The sequence below is a fragment of the Simochromis diagramma genome, unplaced genomic scaffold, assembly GCF_900408965.1.
Source record: "Simochromis diagramma unplaced genomic scaffold, fSimDia1.1 OVJJ01000486.1, whole genome shotgun sequence".
Classification (NCBI taxonomy): Eukaryota; Metazoa; Chordata; class Actinopteri; order Cichliformes; family Cichlidae; genus Simochromis; species Simochromis diagramma.
Genome location: NW_024387047.1, coordinates 4,048,395 through 4,069,066, shown reverse-complemented (window position 1 = coordinate 4,069,066; position 20,672 = coordinate 4,048,395). Strand labels below are relative to the sequence as shown.

Below are 20,672 nucleotides of genomic sequence, written 5' to 3'. Positions count from 1 at the left end.
CACTGAAAAGAGAGTGGTTGTTTTTGTTTGTTTGTTTGTTTTCCCGTTATTTTTCAGCAGCTTTTCATTTACACCCAAACAAAACGCTGAAGTCCTCACCCCGGCAGTGTAATCGATGTCAGATTCACTGACAGTGCGCAATATTATGAACTACTACTCTGTAGGATCTGATGCTTCCCGTCTGTTTCACCTTCAACTATACCAGGATGTAAGTGTCAGAATTTACTGAAGACACATTTACAGAAATGTGACATCCTGCCCTAGTGAGGCGCTCGCTCTTCTGCTATCGATTGCTTGCGTCTGTTAAACGATGACGCTACAGACATTAAGGTTTCGTTTTCTATATGCATAAATCCAAACAGTTCAAAACTGTTTTCATACTGTCTCAGGCTTCAAAGTGTGTATAGGTGCATTTACCAAAAGCGCCAGTCAACAAGAGTCAGCAGGCTACCTCTTCTGTTTTAACCGAACTGTTAGGTAAGCCCTATCAGATAATAATTGTTACTTTTATTTAAAAATAAGCGTGTTGGTTTTTTTTTTTTTTTTTACACCAAACTAATCCTAGCAGTTCGTGCCGTTAGCCAGCTAACCTCGCTAAAGCGGAACTGTTAGCCGTGCCTACCTTATGTGGAGGCTAGAAGCTCACATTAACAATTACACTTTTCAACATTGCGAACCTTTCTGAAGCTTTTGTCTTTAATACGATAAAATAAAGTTTCTTTGTTGAATTAATTAATGTCCCCTAGTCAGTTACTGTAGCTAATCGCTGGCAGGTGTGTTGTTTTTCTTGTTCAGCCGGACAGTTGTCTTCATCTTCCTACGGGATTTTTTCCCCTCGTCTTGACTGCCTTTACCTGTTTTTGCTGTTTCAATTACTGTACTTAGATTTTTTTTAAGTAGCATCTACACCCGGGGAGCCATGATAATATAATAACTGCTTTTTAAATTACTTTGTAGGCTGTATAGAAAGACTGTGCTTCAGTTCACGTCTTATAAAGCACTACAGGTGTTAGACCTTTATCATATTATTGCGGTTAGCTGGACGGCAAAGTAAATAATTTCTATTCAATAAACTGAAAGGCACACGGAAGTCCGCGAGGACTACTACTTAAAAAAATAATAGGAAAGAGTCTGCTGATAATGTGCTTCCACAGTGTAGTATGCCAGCATTTAGAGGCATGTTTAGTACTAAAATCCCCTTTGGCCATTATGTCACGTTAAATCAGAATATAATAAACTCCAAGAGTTGGTTTTCTTTGCTTGCAGGCTGGTGTCATCCTTGTCACTCAGAATGACCGGCCAGGTTGTGAGGAGGGTAGTTAGTGATGTCATTCGCTCACCTGAGGACAAGCGGGAGTACAGGGGCCTGGAGTTTACCAATGGCCTGAAGGCAATGCTCATCAGTGACCCGACCACAGACAAATCTTCAGCTGCTTTGGATGTCCATATAGGTAATTAGGCATTCATTGCTGTTGTCCTGCCAGGTGATCATGACTTCCTTTTTTTATGTTGCTTTCTACACAAAGAACATCTGGAAAACAAATGGAAAAGGAAGTGAAATTTTCCCCATCATACTCTAACTGTGCTTTGCCGAACAGGATAATTCCATTCATAGAGCTGCTCAGTTGCCAAACTTCCTTTAAGCTTTGGATGGGTATTTTTTTTTTTTTTTTGTATTATCTGGTATTTCTGTTTATAATAGCAAGTATATTATTATATGCTCATACTTAAATCTGCAAACTGCACTTCTCAAACAGTGAGTCCCTACCAGTTTGGAAACCTTATTTCATTACAGTGTGTAAATGTAACATAGTTCAGTTCTAGTTTCAGATACTAGTAAACAGCAGGTACAAACAACACCACATGTAATGCAGTAACTTTAATAATAACAGATGAAGAGCATTATGGAAAAGTTAACAGTGAATACCTGTGGTATTTGCCTAAAGTAAAGAAGGTATAAAAAGCACTGTGAAGCAGATTGAATCAGTCATTGGCTACATTTTAAAACTGCCCTCACACTTTGCTAGAGCAAATAAGAAACACATTTTAAGAAGTTTATAATTGTACATCATCATCTCCTCCATTTCACCAAACCTTCAGCCTCACAGCTCTGCCTCAGTCTGCAGGGCCTCTCCTCAGATCTGAGACTGTCTGAATCACTTGTTCTCCTCCAGTTTTCATTCTTTATTTGCTTGAAATAGGACACTACACTGTTCAGTTCAGCCGCTCAGCACAGCCAGAAACCTGTCCAATTCACTCGTCTCGTCTCATAGTCTGCCCCGAGGGCAAAGCTCAACACAGTCAGGCTTTCTTTGTCTTAGCTGGTTTAACTCCAGGTTTAACTTCCCTAAAACTCCAGTTCAAGATAACTGGTTTCTTGACTGATTATCATCTTTCTCTGTTGAGCAGGGCTTTGTGCTTCGGGCTTCAGGTTTTATGACTCTTCTTTTGCACAAAATGATCCGTATGCCTGCAAAAAAGAAATTTGAAACATAACCTGCCACCGACCAGATTATGTTCAGCAGGTTCAGCATAAGTTATTATGGTGAAAAGAGAGCAAGTTTGGTGAATGCAGAAAACTGCCTGACATAGCTCACTAAGCCATTTATCTCATTTCGCAATAAAACTGTCTGATCATCTCTGATCTGCCGTGGCTCAACATACCATCTGTGAGCCATTCAGCTCTGCAGTACTTATTCTTTTATCAAACCACAGTCTCCTGTATATTTATCAGTTGATCACATCTAGCTAGCGCTTGGTCGTGTTATAGCAGTCTTCATATCAAAATGTTTGTAAACAATACATGCTGCGAAGCAACCAGCTATGCTAGAAATGTTTTACATTGATTTCTATGGGATTGAAATGACTCCCTCAGCAGTTCTGGAGTACAAGTCTTGTTTTGTTTATTTTTTTATTTTTTTTATTTTTTTTATTCCTCGTGCTGCAAAATTCACTGTCTAATGAATAAACCATTCATCAATATTAGATGGCGGGATGGGATTAGGGGTCAAAAATAACCTCCTTGGCAGTTCTAGTGTTAAGCATTAGACAGATACTTTGAGTGCGTGAAGAATGTGAATTCGTGTGAAATAGTTTCTGTGTTTAATTGAAAATGATGAACAGCTTACCAGCGTGCATCTCATTGCTTATAAATCCTCCTGTTCTGGTGCCGTTACAGATCTGTTTTTCTCACCTGGCAAACTTTAAAAGTCACAACTGTTGCATTGAACAAATTTCTCTGATCAAAGAGAAGCAGCACCATTAACTACATTTCTCTGGGAATTTCTCTTAATTTGCAGGTTCTCTGTCTGACCCACCAAACATCTCAGGGCTGGCACACTTTTGTGAACACATGCTGTTCCTGGGAACAGAGAAGTACCCCAAGGAGAACGAGTACAGCCAGTTCCTCAGTGAGCACGCAGGCAGCTCCAATGCCTTCACCAGCAGAGAACATACCAACTATTACTTTGATGTTTCCCATGAGCACTTGAAAGGAGCATTAGATAGGTACTTTGATGTTCATTTGATGGTATTAATTTTGGCAGAAACTTCAAAGTGATAGAGAATGCGCTATTAAAAGCTCAGGGTTGTTTGTGTTTAGGTTGCCTTTTCTGTGGAAGTTGATACCGTAGATATCAATCTCAGATGAATCTACTAAAAATCTCAGAGTAATTTGAATCTGAGTTACCTCAGCCTCAATGTCAATGTCAAGGTCAAGTTTTCTGAAAATCTTGTGAATGCGATAACTCAAGAAGGAAGTCACTTAGGATTTTCAAATTGGTACCATAGCTGCATCTACTAAAAATCTCAGATGAGTTTGAATCTCAGTGACAAAATAATTTTTCTGAAAATCATCTGAATGTGATAACTTGAGAATAAGGCAACACAGGATTTGTAAAGTGATACCACAGGTGTGTCTACTTAGAGGCTGAGGGATAGCACTGGTAGTTACCTGTGTTTTTCAAATTATGGGAGGTGTCTAAATATCTAGTTATCAGTATACAGTGTAGCCCTTGGGACTGAAGGTTTGGAAAGGACGTTCAGGTGGTCGGAAATGAACCTACAGTGTAGGCTTACCTAATTAGAAATGAATGATGGTTCTAGCAAGCATCTGTTTCTGTCGCATAGGCTAATTGTTCCCTTCCACCACTGAATCGTGAAGGCCACCTGGGCTTCAGTGGTAGGAAAGAACTGTGAGGAGTGATCTGAATTATTGATGATGATTCCTTTCTGGAAAATGAAAGGATCATATGTGTCGATTAGTTAGCCTTATTCTCTTATCCCTTTTCATAATATCTGTGTGCCTCATTTTTTGTAATCATGGCAGACTGCTTTTTATTTGAATTTCTCCCTCTATGTTTGTAGTGTATAATCTTTAATTAAAATAAACAAGATTATGCATTTTACAATACTGAGCCACCAGCTAGGCCATAACTATTATCACACCCTGTGGTTTTTCTACATGCTGAAATGTACTCCTTGATAACAGCAACTTCTGACCTTTGTAGGTTTGCCCAGTTCTTTCTGTGCCCATTGTTTGACGAGAGCTGCAAGGACCGCGAGGTGAACGCTGTGGACTCTGAGTACGAGAAGAACCTGAAGAATGATACCTGGAGGCTGTTTCAGTTGGAAAAGGCCACTGGCAACCCAAAACACCCTTTCAGTAAATTTGGAACAGGTAGAAACTGTTTTTGCCAGACTTCACTTTGAAACTATATCATTACATCATTCATTCTGACTGCTTAGTGCATCACATTTCAGTTGTTATAGCAGAATATTTTGTCTGGAGAGCAAAACCGCCCTGCACAGAATATTTAAGCAAGGATTCCCTTCATAGGGTCGATATGATGTGTTTTAGATTTTGTATTAGACTACTAATCTAGAGCAGAATCCAGTCACATATGTTAATGTTAAGGGGTCAGAGAAATTACTGGAGCTGGCTAATATTTGATTAAATGAGGTTTACATTCATGCAGCCTACTTATTATGAGACAGCTGTTTTAGCCCAGAAATACTTCTTAATGGCTTTGGTTTTAAAAACATGAACATGCCATTAGTCAAGTTTTTTGAGAAAAGAGTTTATTCTGTTAAAGTCATCCCAGATTAAAGTGACGTAAACTCAGAGCAGCTGTGAACTCAAAATAGCCACCTGATGGCAGTCTCGAATTATACCGTCTGTATTCCCATTAAGAACAGGAGAGGATCAAACAGACCTGAAAGCAGTGCACTCAGCAGACTAACATAAGCTTCTTCTGACTGCTGCTTTGATGGTGTCTGTGTTAACAAATACAGTGCTACATGTAGACTGTAATCAAGTTCATTTACATACGCTTTAGCTTGTAGTTAATAAGCAATTTTTACTACAACTTTGAAGAATTTAACACAAATATTTGTTTGCTGACAATTTCATTTAGACTCTTTGAAAAACTATAACAACAGAAAATGATCATTAGTTAACTGTACAATTGGAAAATGTGTGTGCTTAATAAAAGGGATAACTTTTTCTTATAGGTAATAAAATGACACTAGAGACAAGACCATTTAAAGAGGGGATTGATATCCGTCAGAAGCTCCTGAAGTTCCACTCCATGTATTACTCATCCAACCTCATGGGACTGTGTGTGTTAGGAAGAGGTAAGATGTCATTGCTCACGTGGGTGATGGTTACACCCAACCCATGCAGCAAGTAACTGGATACTATTAAAGTGGATGTTGTTATGGGTGAGATCCTGGCTTTTTAATGCCTACAATACTAACCAATGAATTGATAAATGATAAATGAGTTAAAAATGTTGTTGCCTCCACTCGGTAGAGTAACGGTGATTAGTATTAAAACCTACTAAGAAATGGCGTAATGTAATTTACTGCCAGAAACAACTCTTTTAAAAATTCTTAAAACACCTTAAACGAATAGTAAATATGACTCAAAATTGCTTTTGGACAATATAATAAATAAAAATAATACATTTTAAGTTTTAATTTTATTTTAAATAAGATTTTATAAATTCTTAGTAGCATCACAACATGTTTTATATATTTACTAGCTTGCTTACCAGCCAAGGACCAGGGCACTGTGGGTAATTATGATGAGTACTGACATCCTTAAAGCTTTTCTTTGAACAGCACATCCTTACTGCTTTTTTTTAACCCTTTACTGACAGAGTCGTTGGATGAGTTGACGGCCATGGTGGTTAAGTTATTTGGAGAAGTGGAAAACAAGAATGTGCCTATTCCAGAATTCCCTGAACACCCTTTACAAGAAGAACACCTTAAAGTGAGCTGCTTACCTATCACTCCTTTACATTTTTTTGCATTGCAAAATGACTGTCAACGTTTTTTATCATGTTACTGTGGGAATCACACACGCTTCTGTTTATTACAGAAATTCTACAAAGTGGTTCCTGTCAAAGACATTAGGAAACTTTATGTGACTTTCCCCATCCCAGACCTACAGCAGTACTACAAATCGAAGCCAGGACGTTATCTGGGACATCTGATGGGTCACGAAGGACCTGGAAGTTTGTTTTCTGAGCTAAAATCTAAAGGTAGCAGACTGCAAGCTGGTGACAAATATTATAAGGAGAAAGAGATACACATAGTAAAACCATATCGTAAAATATATAATTGACTCAGTGTTGTTTATTGCCTCAGAGGTTACTTAATTATGTGTTTTGCGACCATAAAATGTAACACAACATTACCCAGCAGAGCGGTGCGCCTCTAATTTAGTGATTGGGATAGAAGTTAATTTTCTTTTAGTACAGAAACATTCACAGTAATGGTTTCTGTCATCATAAAAATAAAAGAAACACATTACTAAATTGTAACGGTAATTACTTTCTAAGGCTGGGTGGACACAATCCTTGGAGGACACAAAGAGGGAGCCAGAGGATTCATGTTCTTCAACATCAAGATGGACTTGACTGAGGAGGGCCTCTGTAAGTCATGCATCTCACTACTTTACATGTATTGTATCTAGTTTGTGTGTTTTGCATGTGATTATGATCATTCCTCACTATGCACAAGTAAAAGAAATAAAGCAACAAGAAATACGTGAATATTAAATCTTGGGGCATGATCTGTGTGTCATTGCAGTGAACATTGAGGACATAATCTTCCACATGTTCCAGTACATCCAGAAACTCCGTTCTGAAGGGCCTCAAGAGTGGGTGTTTAACGAGTACAAGGTGATTTATGTTGTCAGTTCAGTAATACTGTTTCTGGAGGGCAGTATAAACTTATTTTCTATTCCTCACTGTAAAAACTAGTTTAAAAAGTCATAAAAATTAGAATAGAATATAGATGGATTATTGATTGAGTTCTATTAAGGGTACATAGTTCAAACTGAATGTAACAATTGTATGTTTTGTGACTTCAGCTGTTATACCATCAACCGTTCTGCCTCTCTCTGCAGGATTTAAAAAAAGTTGCTTTCAGGTTTAAAGACAAGGAGCGTCCTCGTGACTACACTTCCAAAATAGCAGGTTTACTACAGGTAGGTCCAACAGCCAATTTATCAGGTGTCCAGTTGAAACTGAAGATTCGATTTATGGAGGTCTTTAGAAAAATTTCAGAATTGAAGATTTGTGTTTTCAAGCAGTACAGTGCTAACAAGTTTCTTTGGGTGTTGCAGCACTACCCTCTTGAAGAAGTTCTATCAGCAGAGTACTTCTTGGAAGACTTCAAGCCAGATCTGATCGAGATGGTGCTGGATAAGCTGAGACCAGAACACGTCAGGTCAGTGTGACTTGGTGATGTGTAGTCAGGCTCACCTTGCTTTTTCTGTTACCAAGTATGAAGTACCTCTCAGAGGAAGACGTGGGCACATGGTGTGATAAACTTTAAGCTAAACTTTACAGCTGCAGTCCCACTTTGATAACTGGACTGAAATAAAAGTGGGCCTGGTGTAGCTTTAATTCATTTTCTGGGTTGCAGCTGCTGTGCCAAGCAAAGTCCAGACTTGTAACCGGTCCATTTCTTAATGTGTATTAAGGAGACGACAGCATGCAGTCATTGGTTGACCCTGACAGTTTGCATGCCAGTCTCTTCCTTTGCTGAAGTGGCCATTTAATTCTGGGCTTTTGCCAAAACTGCTTTAAATTCATGAACGAATGCTTCTTTATTTATCCATCTCATTCCAGATACAAGTGAACTTACAGAGAAACACCATTTCCTTTTACACTGAGTCCTTGAACTTTGTTTAACTAAAACATACTGATGGGATAAATGTTCAAACTTAGGAAAAACCCGCTCTCTGATGGTCTGACAGCTCCAGCCAAACGATGTGTCAATGGCTGTGCACCACCTGAAACATGATCGAAATAGAAAAGCACACACATCTTGTGCAGCTAACAGGCACTAAGTAGCACAGAGGGCTTTTTGTATAGATCTATATTGTGACCTGTTGTCTTCTTACTTTTCCAGAGTTATAGTTGTGTCAAAATCATTTGAAGGACAAACAGACATGACAGAAGAGTGGTACGGCACGCAGTACAAACAGGAGGCCATCTCTGAGGAGACCATCAAGGTGAATGATTGTGTCCAGTTTTTCTGCTGTGTAATCAGCGTATAACCGCTACATCAGTTATATAAGGCTCTGATTGTTTATCTTTTTCTGTTGTAGAAATGGGCAAATGCAGACCTCAACGGCAAATTCAAATTGCCAATGAAAAATGAGTTCATCCCTACCAACTTCGAGATCTACCCTCTTGAGAAAGACTCTCCGTCAGTTCCCACTTTAATCAAGGCAAGTGTTTTCTCTGCACAGCTCCATCATCAAAGTGTTGTCACTTTTCATTGTCTGACTGCACTGGACGGTCCCTGCTTACCTGCTTCTTCTTAAGTCTCTTATGCTTTCATATGGAAATGTGGTATTGTGATTTAGACATCAAGCATTAGTTGTTATTGTTATGTCAGGATCAGAGGAACTAAGCGGCTAATAAAAGCTTACATTTCCCATCTCTGTTGGAACAACTGAATAAAAGTTAGTATGGCTTTTGTTGTTTGTTGCTAAGAGACCTATCAAAGTAACACTGTTAGATTTCTGTGATTAAATGAGTGTCGTCTGCTTGTACAGTTTACCTTCTGCTTGCATTTCAATGCTTTACTTTGTTAAGACTTTCCATGAATATGAAATAAAGTTTGGTTTTCATTTCTTCCAGGACACTGCTATGAGCAAGGTGTGGTTCAAGCAGGATGACAAATTCTTCCTCCCCAAGGCTTGCCTGAACTTTGAGTTCTTCAGGTGAGTAGTAAATATAGAGGATTTGTTCTGCAGCTGGAGTGTGGACACAAATTCTTACCAAGTAAATTGTGACTCTTAAGATTAACTCAATAATGAGAAATAGTAAATGTACTGCTGCTACAACAGTGCATAATAAGTTTTAAAGTAATCAGATAACAAAGTGCAAAAATAAATATCGAATTATGCATGAGTGTTATCAGGTTTGTAAGTCAGCAACCCCTGTAGCTGATATGAATCCAATTCAAACCTAAATGGAATAATAACCAGTGCCAGTGCTTGTTACACATGAAGAGATGAAATATGCAAAAAGCCTCTAATAATTGTGCATGTACAGCTGTTGTATTTCCCAGAGAGAGAAAATACTGATAGATAACTTTAGATGTGGGGAAAGGCATAGGAAGTAAAGAAGAAAGCGAGGAAGAAGAGAGATTTCGTTTTGTTTTGTTTTACAGATGTTTAATCTATACATGAAGTGTTGAAGTTATATTTTTTCGTATTGTGAAATATAAGTACTCAACAATTAGGTGCAGGCTACACTGGTCAGTTTGCGGTGCTGTGGTGACGATTACAGTAATGCACTATGTTGGACTGGTCCAGAGTGGCTGTGGTGTTAATAGTGAATGTTAGTTAGACATTTGAAACCTAGTGGTGGGAAATCTGGCATGATTGCTTGTTTGATATCCGCTTATATTTGGTGCAAGCATTTCTTTTCCCCACACTGCACCACTACAGCCAATTTTAGGGTTACCCCAAGAGCTGAATCCCACTTTAGCCCTTGGCTATACTCATTTATCTGTTTGGTGTAGAGGCAAAGCCCCCCATCTAAAATTTAGGCAACAGCAAATAGAGTTGTACTGTTGTACTTTTGCCACCTCAGAGGATAGGTTGGATTAGCTTAGATCAGCTTTTAGCCATATTTTCCAACATTTTACAGCCAATCCCTGCTGAAATTAGACAGTATTAGTCTATAAGTAATTCCACTGTTACACTCCTGATAGCTACAATTAATTATATGTGCATAAATTGTGAAACATGCTATACAGTAGTTGCAGTTTGCATCAGCTCATGCAGCTTTATTTGTATGCTTTGTGTGGCATTTTCTCTACAGCCCGTTTGCGTACGTGGACCCATTGCATTGTAACATGGCATATTTATACCTGGAGCTCCTCAAAGACTCCCTCAACGAGTATGCATATGCAGCCGAGCTAGCTGGCTTGAACTATGAACTCCAAAATACCGCCTATGGAATGCATGTAAGTATTCATAACCCCTTCCCGTCTCCGACCTCATGCTCCCTTCCCTTTATTATCCTCAGACGGGGCTACAATGGCTCAGGCAGGCCTGGGTTGATGGGCGACTTTAACCTTCCAATCTGACCGCGTCTGTGGCCAGACTGAAAGTTACAATAACAGGAAACTGCCGTATATTGAACGTTTTTTATTGTTTGACATACTTGATCATTAGAGACTGTTTTGTAGAGATTTTGAACCTGCGTGTGTTTTATATCACTTCAGAAAACCTTTTAACCCAGCGGTCCCCAACCCCTGGGCCACGGACCGGTATCGGTCAGTGAGTCGTTTGGTACCGGGCCGCAAGAGTTGAGGCTCCGCTGTGAAATTTATGGTTTTCTGGGATTTTATTGTTAACTCGGTTTCCCTGGGTCTTTTCCCGTGTTGTAGTTGTGTGTCTTATATATTAATGCGTTACCATAGCAACCAGAGAGCATTAAGGGGCAGAGAGGAGGATGTTACTCTAATTGTTGTTGGGGTATTTCAGGAGGACGCTGCTAATAAAGTTACACAATTACACAGTGAATTCTCGTTTATTATTATATTTACAAAAATGCCACAGTTTTTGTCTTGGCCGTATCATTTTATTTTGTTGTATTTATCTGCGATACCTTAAAGGCCGGTCCGTGAAAATATTGTCTGACATTAAACCGATCCGTGGTGCAAAAAAGGTTGGGGAGCGCTGCTGTAAAGCACCGTACTGGCATATTATCTTCATATTATCATCTAAGGATAAATCTTTGACTTCTTTCTTTTCATTTTTTAACATTTCTATGGCGTGCCAACATCTTTGTTTTAAAAAAGTATACTGATAATAAAATGTCAAGTTTTGTGCAGACTTTAATAGTACGCAAAACTCTGCCTATGTAATTCTGTTTAGTGCCTTTTGCTGCCATTATTACGGTTATCTACACGTTTGCCTAACAAGCAAAAGTTCCCTAAATGAAACGGAGGTACCCAGAGGGAGGCCCCTTGTGAATAACAGAGCAGGCAAAAGTAGCCATCTATTTTTATTTCTTATTTTTTGGCACTTTTATTGTAAATGTAATACCAGACAGTGAATGAGAAGGCATCTGTGCCACAGGATATAAGGGATAAGGTCAGTTGATGCAGATACCCTGTTTGTTTGTTTGTTTGTTTTTTTGTTTCCAAGTGATATTTGCTGGTTTGCTGTGGTGTTGTCTCTCCACTGTTCTTTAAAACCTGCTGACTTCTAACAACTCTTCAGCTGTCATAATGACCAACTAACCTGCATTCATTAGCTCCCTTCTCACCTGTGAATTCATGACTGGTGTGTCCTTACAGAGGGCTGTATAGCTGTGTGATGGGCTGCAAGTAATTGATCTGAGTCAGCAGTGTTAGTGTGGATGCTGGCCGTTTGTCAAGGTTAACGATGTTTGGAGAGATTACTTTTAACAGGTGTCGCTGCAGGGGCTTGGCCACAAGGTGAGGTGAGCTGTGGGATGAAAGTGACAGTGAAGCCCTGGGAGGTTATGCTGAATCCTGAAGGGCCATTAGGTGTGCGTGATGCAGGACAATTCATTTATGCCCAAGCACGTGCAGTGAACTCAGTCAGAACATTGACATTCTTTTTGTTTTTGTGCCTCTAGAGATTCAGATTATTGTTCACCATGAGGAGTCGGTCTAATCTGGAAAGATTTTCTTCACAATAGTTTGGCCAGCCCACAATTGAATTAAATGGAGAACACATTCATGTATTCATGGTAGCAAATGAATGCAAAACCTTCATAACAACAAATGTTAACTGTTATGCTAATAAGCTTAATGTATCCTTTTGTTTGTGATGATGTGCCGTCTGTCTCCTGTCACTGTGTGCTGCAGCTGTCTGTTAAAGGCTACAGTGACAAACAGCACATCCTGCTGAAGAAGATCATCGAGAAGATGGCCACTTTTGAGATAGACGAGAAGCGCTTTGACATCATCAAGGAAGCTGTAAGTTCAGACTCACTGACTCAGTAATAGTTTAGCTTCCAGTCTCAGTTTTAATGGTGATCTGATTCTGCCTTCTTTCTTTCTGCAGTACATGAGGTCTTTGAATAACTTCAGAGCTGAGAGGCCTAACTATCATGCTATGTACTACCTCCATCTTCTAATGACCGAGGTTGTTTGGACCAAAGATGAGCTCAGAGAGGCTCTAGATGGTGAGACTCTTAATGTTTCTCTTCTGTCTCAGCAGGAATGCTTACTGGCTGCTTTTTCATCTGTGGACCAAACAGAGTTAATTGAAACACAGAATAAACACATAGCCAAGCTTTACTTCAGGCCAGAGCTGAGGAAATGAAAAGTGAGCCTTGAATTAATTGCATGAGGTTAACATAATAGCTGCAGTGAAAAATGTAAAACTATCACTGAAGTTTTCAGGTTTCTGCACACAGTAGAGGCCTCTCCTCTCACCTTGGGTCTTTTCTTCTTTTCAGTTTTTCTCCTTTAAATGCTGAAGCTGTCCTCTAGCAGTTGCTTCCCTAGCTGCAGTCTTTCCCGTGCACAGTGCCAGTCTGGAGCCTGCAGGGCAGCTTGTTATATTTTTAACCACAGAGCTTACACAGAGTATCCTCAGATTCACACGAGACTCAATTAACCTGCTGGGTCAGGACCTGGAGCTCAGTCACCTGGGCCTCCAATTAGCACAGCTCGTTTTTGTTATCAGTCCCTTTAGCCCGCCGTCCTCCTCTGTCTGGAATCTCTGAGACGCTGCGAGTCTCCTGCTTCCTGCTGTGTTGGTGCTGCTACAGGCAAATAATCAGTGTTTGTGTGCTGATTTAGCCCATCCACCAGTTGCTTAAATTTAAACTTTTATGCACATGTAACTGAATCTTTAAGTATGATTTTTACCACCATGAAATGTGATGTGCTGATTTTTTTTAATGGCAGGAAGACTGTCCGATGAAATCACCACACTCAGCAGTTATTCTTTTAATCAGTCTGTTACCAGCCTTGGAAAATTACTCTTTGATTGATTGCTTTTGCCTGTGATCTGTATTGCAGATGTAACTCTCCCACGCCTTAACATCTTCATACCTCAGCTGTTGTCGCGGTTACATATCAAAGTCCTTCTTCATGGCAACATCACCAAGGAGGTTAGTTGGTGTTTGGAGTCACTACTTTATTATTTTACTACCAGTTTAAAGTTAAAAGTTTCCTAAATCTGTGGTGTCTACGTTTGTAATAATGCAGCTTTCCTTTCATGCCTGCTTTAGTGATGTGTAAGAATTTGTCTCTGTGGGACAAACTACACTTTTTATGCCTTCGCAACATTTATTTGGTCCTCTATTCATATCTCAGAGGATTTTTGTCTCATATAAGATCCTGTGATCCAGTTGCACTTTTTGTTGTACAGCTCCAACATTATCATGTAATGACAGTGTCACAGTCTGCTGGAGGGAGAATTAGACTCATAAAATAGACCAATGATCCCTTCGACTATTGATCCTCATCGAACTACAGTACTGACTGGTTCGGGGGTGGTCATGGAAAAATCAATGTTATATACATCTGCCATCACTGGAAATTGGTTGTATAAATGGTTCCAGTTTGGACAGAGCCAGTTGGGTTATTCTAAGTAATGTACGTAGAAAAATTTTAAATTCTTAGATCTCTACAAAATGTTTTTCTGAGAGTTCAGCTGGTGTTACTCAAGAGTTTGTGGACTGAAATGTTTGAATTTCATTTCCATCTGTCACTCCTCTAGTCTGCTCTTGGCATGATGCAAATGGTGGAGGACACGCTCACTGAGCATGCTCACACAAAGCCTCTCCTCCCGAGCCAGCTGATTCGCTACAGACAGGTGCAGGTTCCAGACGGTAGGTCCTCTACTCCTCCAACACCCCCCCCCCCACACACACACACACACACACAGACACACACACACAGACACACACAGGTTAAGCTCTCTAAATCTTCATCTGCCAGTCATGACTGTCTCCACGGCGACCGTGCAGATGGGTTTTTGTCCAACACTCTCGCCCTCGTCATCAGTGGCACCATCATGCGTTTGTTGAGAAAAGACCTGATTGAATTGAGCATCCCACATTTACCTCAAAGGAACATAATGGTCACTGAGTGGAAATGGACGTCATTGGCTACAATACATACACACCTCACTGTCAGCAGCTCAGACAATGAACACACACATGCAAACCTGCACTGCCTTTCAGATCACATTAGGAAAGCTGAATGATGTGGAGGCGAAAAGCAGAGCTGTGCGAGGCCACCTGGAGAAATCCTGTGTCTCTCTGAGGGACTTTCCAGGCTGGGCTCCAGACTGCCATTAAGACGCAGAGCAAGAGGACATACAGGCTTCAAACAAAGCTTCAAACAGAAAGTTGTCATAAATGTGGCCAGTCAGACATCCATCACTGGTAGTGGTACTGTGTAATTTAAATGCAGATAAGCAAAGATAGCACATAGTTTAAAATTCAGACAGCTGTCACTTTTACACTGATGGACTAAGACTAGAAAACAGCTAAATATACACATATTCTGTTTGGAGTTTTCACATTCCCTCTGGGGGGCACTCTTAACCTTGCGCATATGGGTTGCCTGCTCAACCCAGTGAGTTACACTAGTGCTGCTGAGTAGAACTTTTGACAGGGAGTGTCAGGTCCAGAGTGCTCAGTCAGCATGTGCATAGAGACACCTGCATTACTCAGCCTGCACTCGTCCTGCATTCAGAGCAGACTCGATCACTGGTAGTGGATTTAAACAAACTAGAGTTATTGCTGTTGGCATTCAACGGGCTGTTTCTGTCTTATTGAAGTGTCCCCTGTCCTCTATCTGAACTGTGCTGGTTTTACTGTACAGTACTTATCTATGGCTCAAGCAGTGTACTGAAGTTCAGCTGTAAAACTACAATGAAACAGCTCATGTGCTTTTTGTAGGAATTGCTTGTGCAAGTTTCTAATGCAGCACTGAAAGACCTGATTAAGTGTGCAGGGATGGATTGTATTAAGTTGTACAGCACAGCTGGTGAAATTCATTTCTAAGCTTATCAGAGTTCATGAGTCAGTGGATTTTGGGTTAATGAAAAGGATTGTGCTTTAAATGACTTCAGATGGTTTTGCTCACTCACATGCCAAGTTTAGTTCTCAGCGTATCTCAGTGAGGTCCTGTTGAACCTTCACAGACCAAAAAGCAAAGCCAGAAGAATTACAGGTGCTCATATTTTTACATCTAGTCTCTCTTTCCTGTTTTTAGTCTTTTTAATATTACATATAACTGCACAAGTACAAAAACAAGGTGAGTACATGGGGTTAAAGGCCACATGAAGCAACCCGGCCCTTTTCTTTCTTCCTCTCTCACTGTGGATGCGCTTCTGTTTTTCATGATTGCAGGTGGCTGGTATGTTTACCAGCAAAAGAACGAGGTGCACAATGATTGTGGCATCGATATCTACTACCAAATAGACATGCAGAGTACACACGACAACATGCTGCTGGAGCTGTTCGCTCAGATCATCTCTGAGCCCTGCTATAGTACACTGAGAACCAAAGAACAGCTGGGTGAGGCTGCAAAACACAGACAATAAGGCAATATTGCCATTATATAACATGGGTACCATTTTCCAGAGATCGAGTGTTTATACAGACAGAAAAAATGTGGCAGCTGTATTAAGTTTGCTAAATTAGATGTTTTATTCCTTTTAATATTTATGCATTTTATTGAGAATTACAGTGCAATGAAATTTGCAAAGTGCTGTCAGCTGTGGGAATGTTTATTAACTTTGAGAATGAATGGGTTGCACCTCTTAACCACATCTTAAGTATCACTGTAATGAGAGTTATAAAAAGTAATAAAAAAGTAGACCTATTGTACTCATCCTTATTCGTGTTTTTGTGTGCATGCGTATTATTATTAATGATAATATAAATGTGCTTTGAATAGTTTTTCTGCACTGTGACTCCATTTCCTAAGCTCTTACATACTTTTTCTCTTAATCCCCTAAAAGGCTACAGCGTGCATAGTGGGCCACGTCGGGCTAACGGAGTGCAAGGTCTCTACTTCCTCATCCAGTCAGAGAAGGCGCCCCACTACCTGGAGAGCCGAGTGGAAGCCTTCCTGTGTACTATGGAGAAAGCTGTGGAGGAGATGAGTGAGGAAGCCTTCCAGAAACACATCCAAGCCCTGGCCATCCGCCGCCTGGACAAACCGAAGAAGCTGTCTGCTGAGTGTGCTAAATACTGGGGAGAGATCATCTCTCAGCAGTACAATTTTGATAGAGGTGAGGCTTCCCAGCAGTCCTCTTCACCTCCTGAATAACTCTTAATTATGTTTAGTTTGCAGGCCAAATGGGTTTTTCCTGATTGCTTGCCTAAGTGTTTAAGTACAAGTTCTTATATTTCAGTATATTTCAGACACTCCCCGAGGTGAGTGGGATGTTACTTCGACAAGCACAACCTGAGATCGATTAAAGCCTGAAATAATCTGCAGCCACAGCACACCTCTCCCATCCAGCACTCTGCTGAGTGTAATGGATTGTAATGGGCCTGATTCACTAGTAATCTGCCTAAAGCCCCGAGTGACGGCAACACTGTAGTGCTGCCAAGGGAGTGGTGATACTAGCTGTGTTAGAGGAGACGGGGGTGTCAGGAGAACATGCAAACAGGCTTAATACCAAGAGCTCAGAGAAACATGCAACACAATTTATGAATAAGAGCTTACACAAGGTCTGCTTCATGGAAGCGCAGAAGAGTGGCTGTTAGTTTCATGTTTCCAGTGAAATGTAATCATGAACATTTGGGCCAAAAGTTGCTCATTTGAGTTTCATTATGTTTGATATCAATATGTTGCACAGGCAAAAGACTGAACTCAATTTTAAACATCCAAGTGCTGTAGTAATAACTGACACAAGTAGCTGACTTTCACCATGATGGCTCACTCTTGAATTTTTGGTTTGGTGCTGCAGTATTTAGGATGCTGGCTGCACTCTTTAAAAAGTTTTTAAATAATTTACTAAATAATTTTTCCTGCTGTTTTGCAGACAACATTGAAGTGGCCTATCTGAAGACTCTGACAAAAGAAAACATAATGGAGTTTTACAGAGTAAGTAGTACAGCTTTATGTCTCATGATGCCTCTTCACTGGAATACGTTTCGTAGACGTTTAACAGCACAAGACAATGGTAACTATGGAAACTCATAATCAAAGACTATATGTAAAAGATAGACTTGAACATTTTGAACTTTAGCAATTTGGCTGCTGACATTTTTTGGGGGGGGGGGAGCCATAAGTGACCACTTTCGTAGGAGCCTATGTTATGGCTAATTCTAGCAGGCTTGTTTAGCTGGAAGCATTTGTGCACTGTATGAGTGCATCACGCAGACTTGGATCTCTAAATTGCAACATGCTAATAAAATATTAGACCTCAACTTCTTGGATGGGCCGTACCTCACTGCAGACCAAAAGCTCAAAAGCACAAACACAGATGAGGATCACTTCAGATCAAGGAGCTTCTATCTGCAGTTCCTTGATCAGCATACCTGTCACTCACTGTAAGCCTTGATCAAGAAAGTGTCATGAAAAAATTCACCCTACCCATCCTGTTCTCAACGGGCTTTTTTTAACATGGGACTGTATGGGGGATTGAGATGCCTCAAGTGGCAGGAACTTGCAGTGTTTCTAGTAAAACTGGATATACTCGACCCCGCATGTTGCAGCGCTGAAATGATAAATGTCAGACAAATCTGACTTTGTGAGGTTATCTTATCTAACAAGAAAATTATGGTGTAAAATAAGGATAAAAATTGCTCTCAGCACCACCTACTCTGTTTGTGTGTCCACACATACACAGATCCGCTGCATTCATTCTGCCCTCCTAGCTTTCATCTCATCCAGCCTCCTGCTTCTATTCATAGCTGTGGAGGTGACACTGACACAGGACGCTCACAGCATATCAGCGGCAATAATGACAGCCAGCCGGCTTGTTTCGGGGGGATAAAGAGCCCAAGGACACCTGGCCCCAGAAAGAATTGGCATTATCGGAGCCCTGCAGAAACCATTACAGCCCCCATGCAGAATAAACCTAATGCATTTCTAATGTCATATCAGCAGCAATCGCACAAGCTGCGTCTTTTCTTTTTTTATTATTTAATTTCTGGTTGCCACAGTTGACGCCGTCTGACTGCAGATGAGCCAAATGTTCAGTCTAATATAATCCTCCATCCAGAGTCGGAGATGAAGCCCGACTGTGTCGCTAAATCTCCACAGGGCTGTCACAACTGATCACACACTCAGTGGGGAAACACACACAGCCATCCTGTCTGTGCTGGGTTTCTTTTCTGTGGTAGCAAAGCTCTTTCCCAAAAGTGATGAGTCATTCCATTAATGGAGGGAATAGTTTCTGGTGATGATGTTCCCTGACAACCTCCATGTATCATCCTCACCTGTCTGTCTGTCTATCCAGGAGCGACTGACGGTCGAAGCCCCAAAGAGACACAAAGTGTCGGTGCACGTGCTGTCCAGGGAGATGGACACCTGTGAGTATCTGTAGACACAAGATGATAACATGGGCTTCATTTAGACACCCACTGAGGTCGCTCACTGACAGTCTGACCTGTCTGTGTGTACATCAGGTCCAGTAGTGGGAGAGTTCCCCGCTCAGAATGATGTCAACCTGGCTCCTGCTCCTTCCCTGCCACAGGTAAGGATCAAACTTTTTATTTTTATTTGTAAACCTGACAGATTCCCCAGCTGCTGATATTCAGTCAGATTTTAACATTACTATAAATGCGCAGCTTAAATGTGAAACAGTGAAGGTGAAAACCCAAAGGACCTGAAACGGTGACAATAACCAGGATATCCCAATACGTCTAACCAATAACTGACTGGAATGGCAGGCCTGTTTCTCATACAAACAAAACAACAAATAATGAACCTGTCACTCAACTCAAGAACCTTAAAAATATGTTTGTGAATCAAACCTTTAAAGTGAGTTTATGTGTAATTTCTTCAGTGTCACACACACCATCCTGCTTTTTTGGCTCATATGCAGTGTGTGTCTGTGTGTTACATTTGACTTTTATAATTCTATGCTCTTATAATTTTCTATGATCTGTTCATGTGACCAAAGTAGGCAGCTCCTAATTGGTTCATTTTGTTTTGAAAACGATGTGTTAAAAGCCCCAGTTATGTGAAGGCATACAGAAGAAGCCTGGGTTAAATAAGAACGTTCAACCCACTCTCAGACGTTCATATCCATTACGCTGTGATAGGTTGAGCCAGCTAACTTATACAAAGTCCAGCTATGTTGAACTTGATTTGTAGAGGGGTCTTTACATTTGTCAGCCTCCCTCTGATCTGATCTTTTTCTTCTTTGCAGCCCACAGTGATTCAGGACATGACGGAGTTCAAGAGGAGTCTGCCTCTGTTCCCCCTGGTCAAACCTCACATCAACCTCAGGGCAGCCAAACTGTGAGCGAAGCCGGCAGGTCGACACAGCAGGGAGGCACGGAGGGCGGCTCCTGCCGTCAGGAAGACCTGCATGAGTGTGTTTGTTTGCGTGGATGCATGTTGACTGCGGGTGTGTGCACGTGTAGCAGGGAGGAGCCACTCAAAGAGGAAACAAAAGAATCACAAAGTTGTTGACGTAGCTGTGATAATTATAGAGGTAACACCAGAATCACCTCATGTAACGTCTCTAATAGGAGACGTAAGCTCACGCTTCACAGCACTGTGTAGGCTGCTGTAGACGAAAAAGAAGCAAAAAACAAAGAGAGACCCTTTAGGTCCATGCCTGCATGGAAACGTGTTTGCCTGAAAACTGCTCAAATTTATGAGATGTTTTTAAATTTCTAACTACTAAACCATGCTCATACATCTTTCTTTTTTACTGCATTTTACAGTAGCTTGTCACTCAGACATCTCAGGGGTATGTCCATGCCGTTTGTTTTGAGGTTTTTTTAAATTACATTTTTATTAGTAAAGAAAATAAAAATATTTAATCTGTCATCTACATTAGTACGTTATTCAAGTTACAGTGTGAAAAGTAGCTGCTGTAGAGACATTTTGTTTCTCTCTGTTAAAGCTTTGGGGAGGTCGTCAAGATCCGTTCACTCTGCATGAGAGACGTTCTGCAGCTGCTGCCTTCAGATTAGTTTGTAACCTGGTCTGATGTGAGGCACAAC

At 40.6% G+C, this 20,672-nt stretch overlaps 1 protein-coding gene across 2 annotated transcripts; it reads left to right on the top strand.

Moving 5' to 3' along the window:
• The first annotated feature begins 302 nt into the window (after window positions 1–302).
• On the top strand, window positions 303–20,258 carry LOC120741668 (insulin-degrading enzyme-like). Of its 2 annotated transcripts, none has more exons than XM_040044658.1 (25): window positions 303–491; window positions 1,267–1,451; window positions 3,300–3,507; window positions 4,509–4,678; window positions 5,512–5,634; window positions 6,162–6,274; window positions 6,383–6,545; window positions 6,846–6,938; window positions 7,096–7,187; window positions 7,415–7,495; window positions 7,634–7,737; window positions 8,425–8,527; window positions 8,624–8,746; window positions 9,162–9,244; window positions 10,353–10,497; window positions 12,376–12,486; window positions 12,575–12,695; window positions 13,540–13,631; window positions 14,243–14,354; window positions 15,885–16,052; window positions 16,499–16,771; window positions 17,531–17,592; window positions 18,953–19,025; window positions 19,122–19,189; window positions 19,868–20,258. In XM_040044658.1, the coding sequence occupies exons 2-25, from the start codon at window positions 1,292–1,294 to the stop codon at window positions 19,961–19,963; spliced, it is 2,937 nt and encodes a 978-aa protein (XP_039900592.1). In that variant the 5' UTR covers window positions 303–491; window positions 1,267–1,291; the 3' UTR covers window positions 19,964–20,258. The 2 variants fall into 2 exon arrangements, with proteins under 2 accessions (XP_039900592.1, XP_039900590.1); XM_040044656.1 differs by having other exon boundaries at window positions 304–477.
• Window positions 20,259–20,672: the final 414 nt, after the last annotated feature.

Bases quoted from the DNA above. Each gene is read 5' to 3' on its own strand.
- LOC120741668 (XM_040044658.1), top strand. From the start codon at position 1,292: ATGACCGGCCAGGTTGTGAGGAGGGTAGTTAGTGATGTCATTCGCTCA. The intron at 5,635-6,161 runs GTAAGATGTCAT...CTTTACTGACAG, and splicing joins ACTGTGTGTGTTAGGAAGAG to AGTCGTTGGATGAGTTGACG. The intron at 6,939-7,095 runs GTAAGTCATGCA...GTGTCATTGCAG, and splicing joins CTTGACTGAGGAGGGCCTCT to TGAACATTGAGGACATAATC.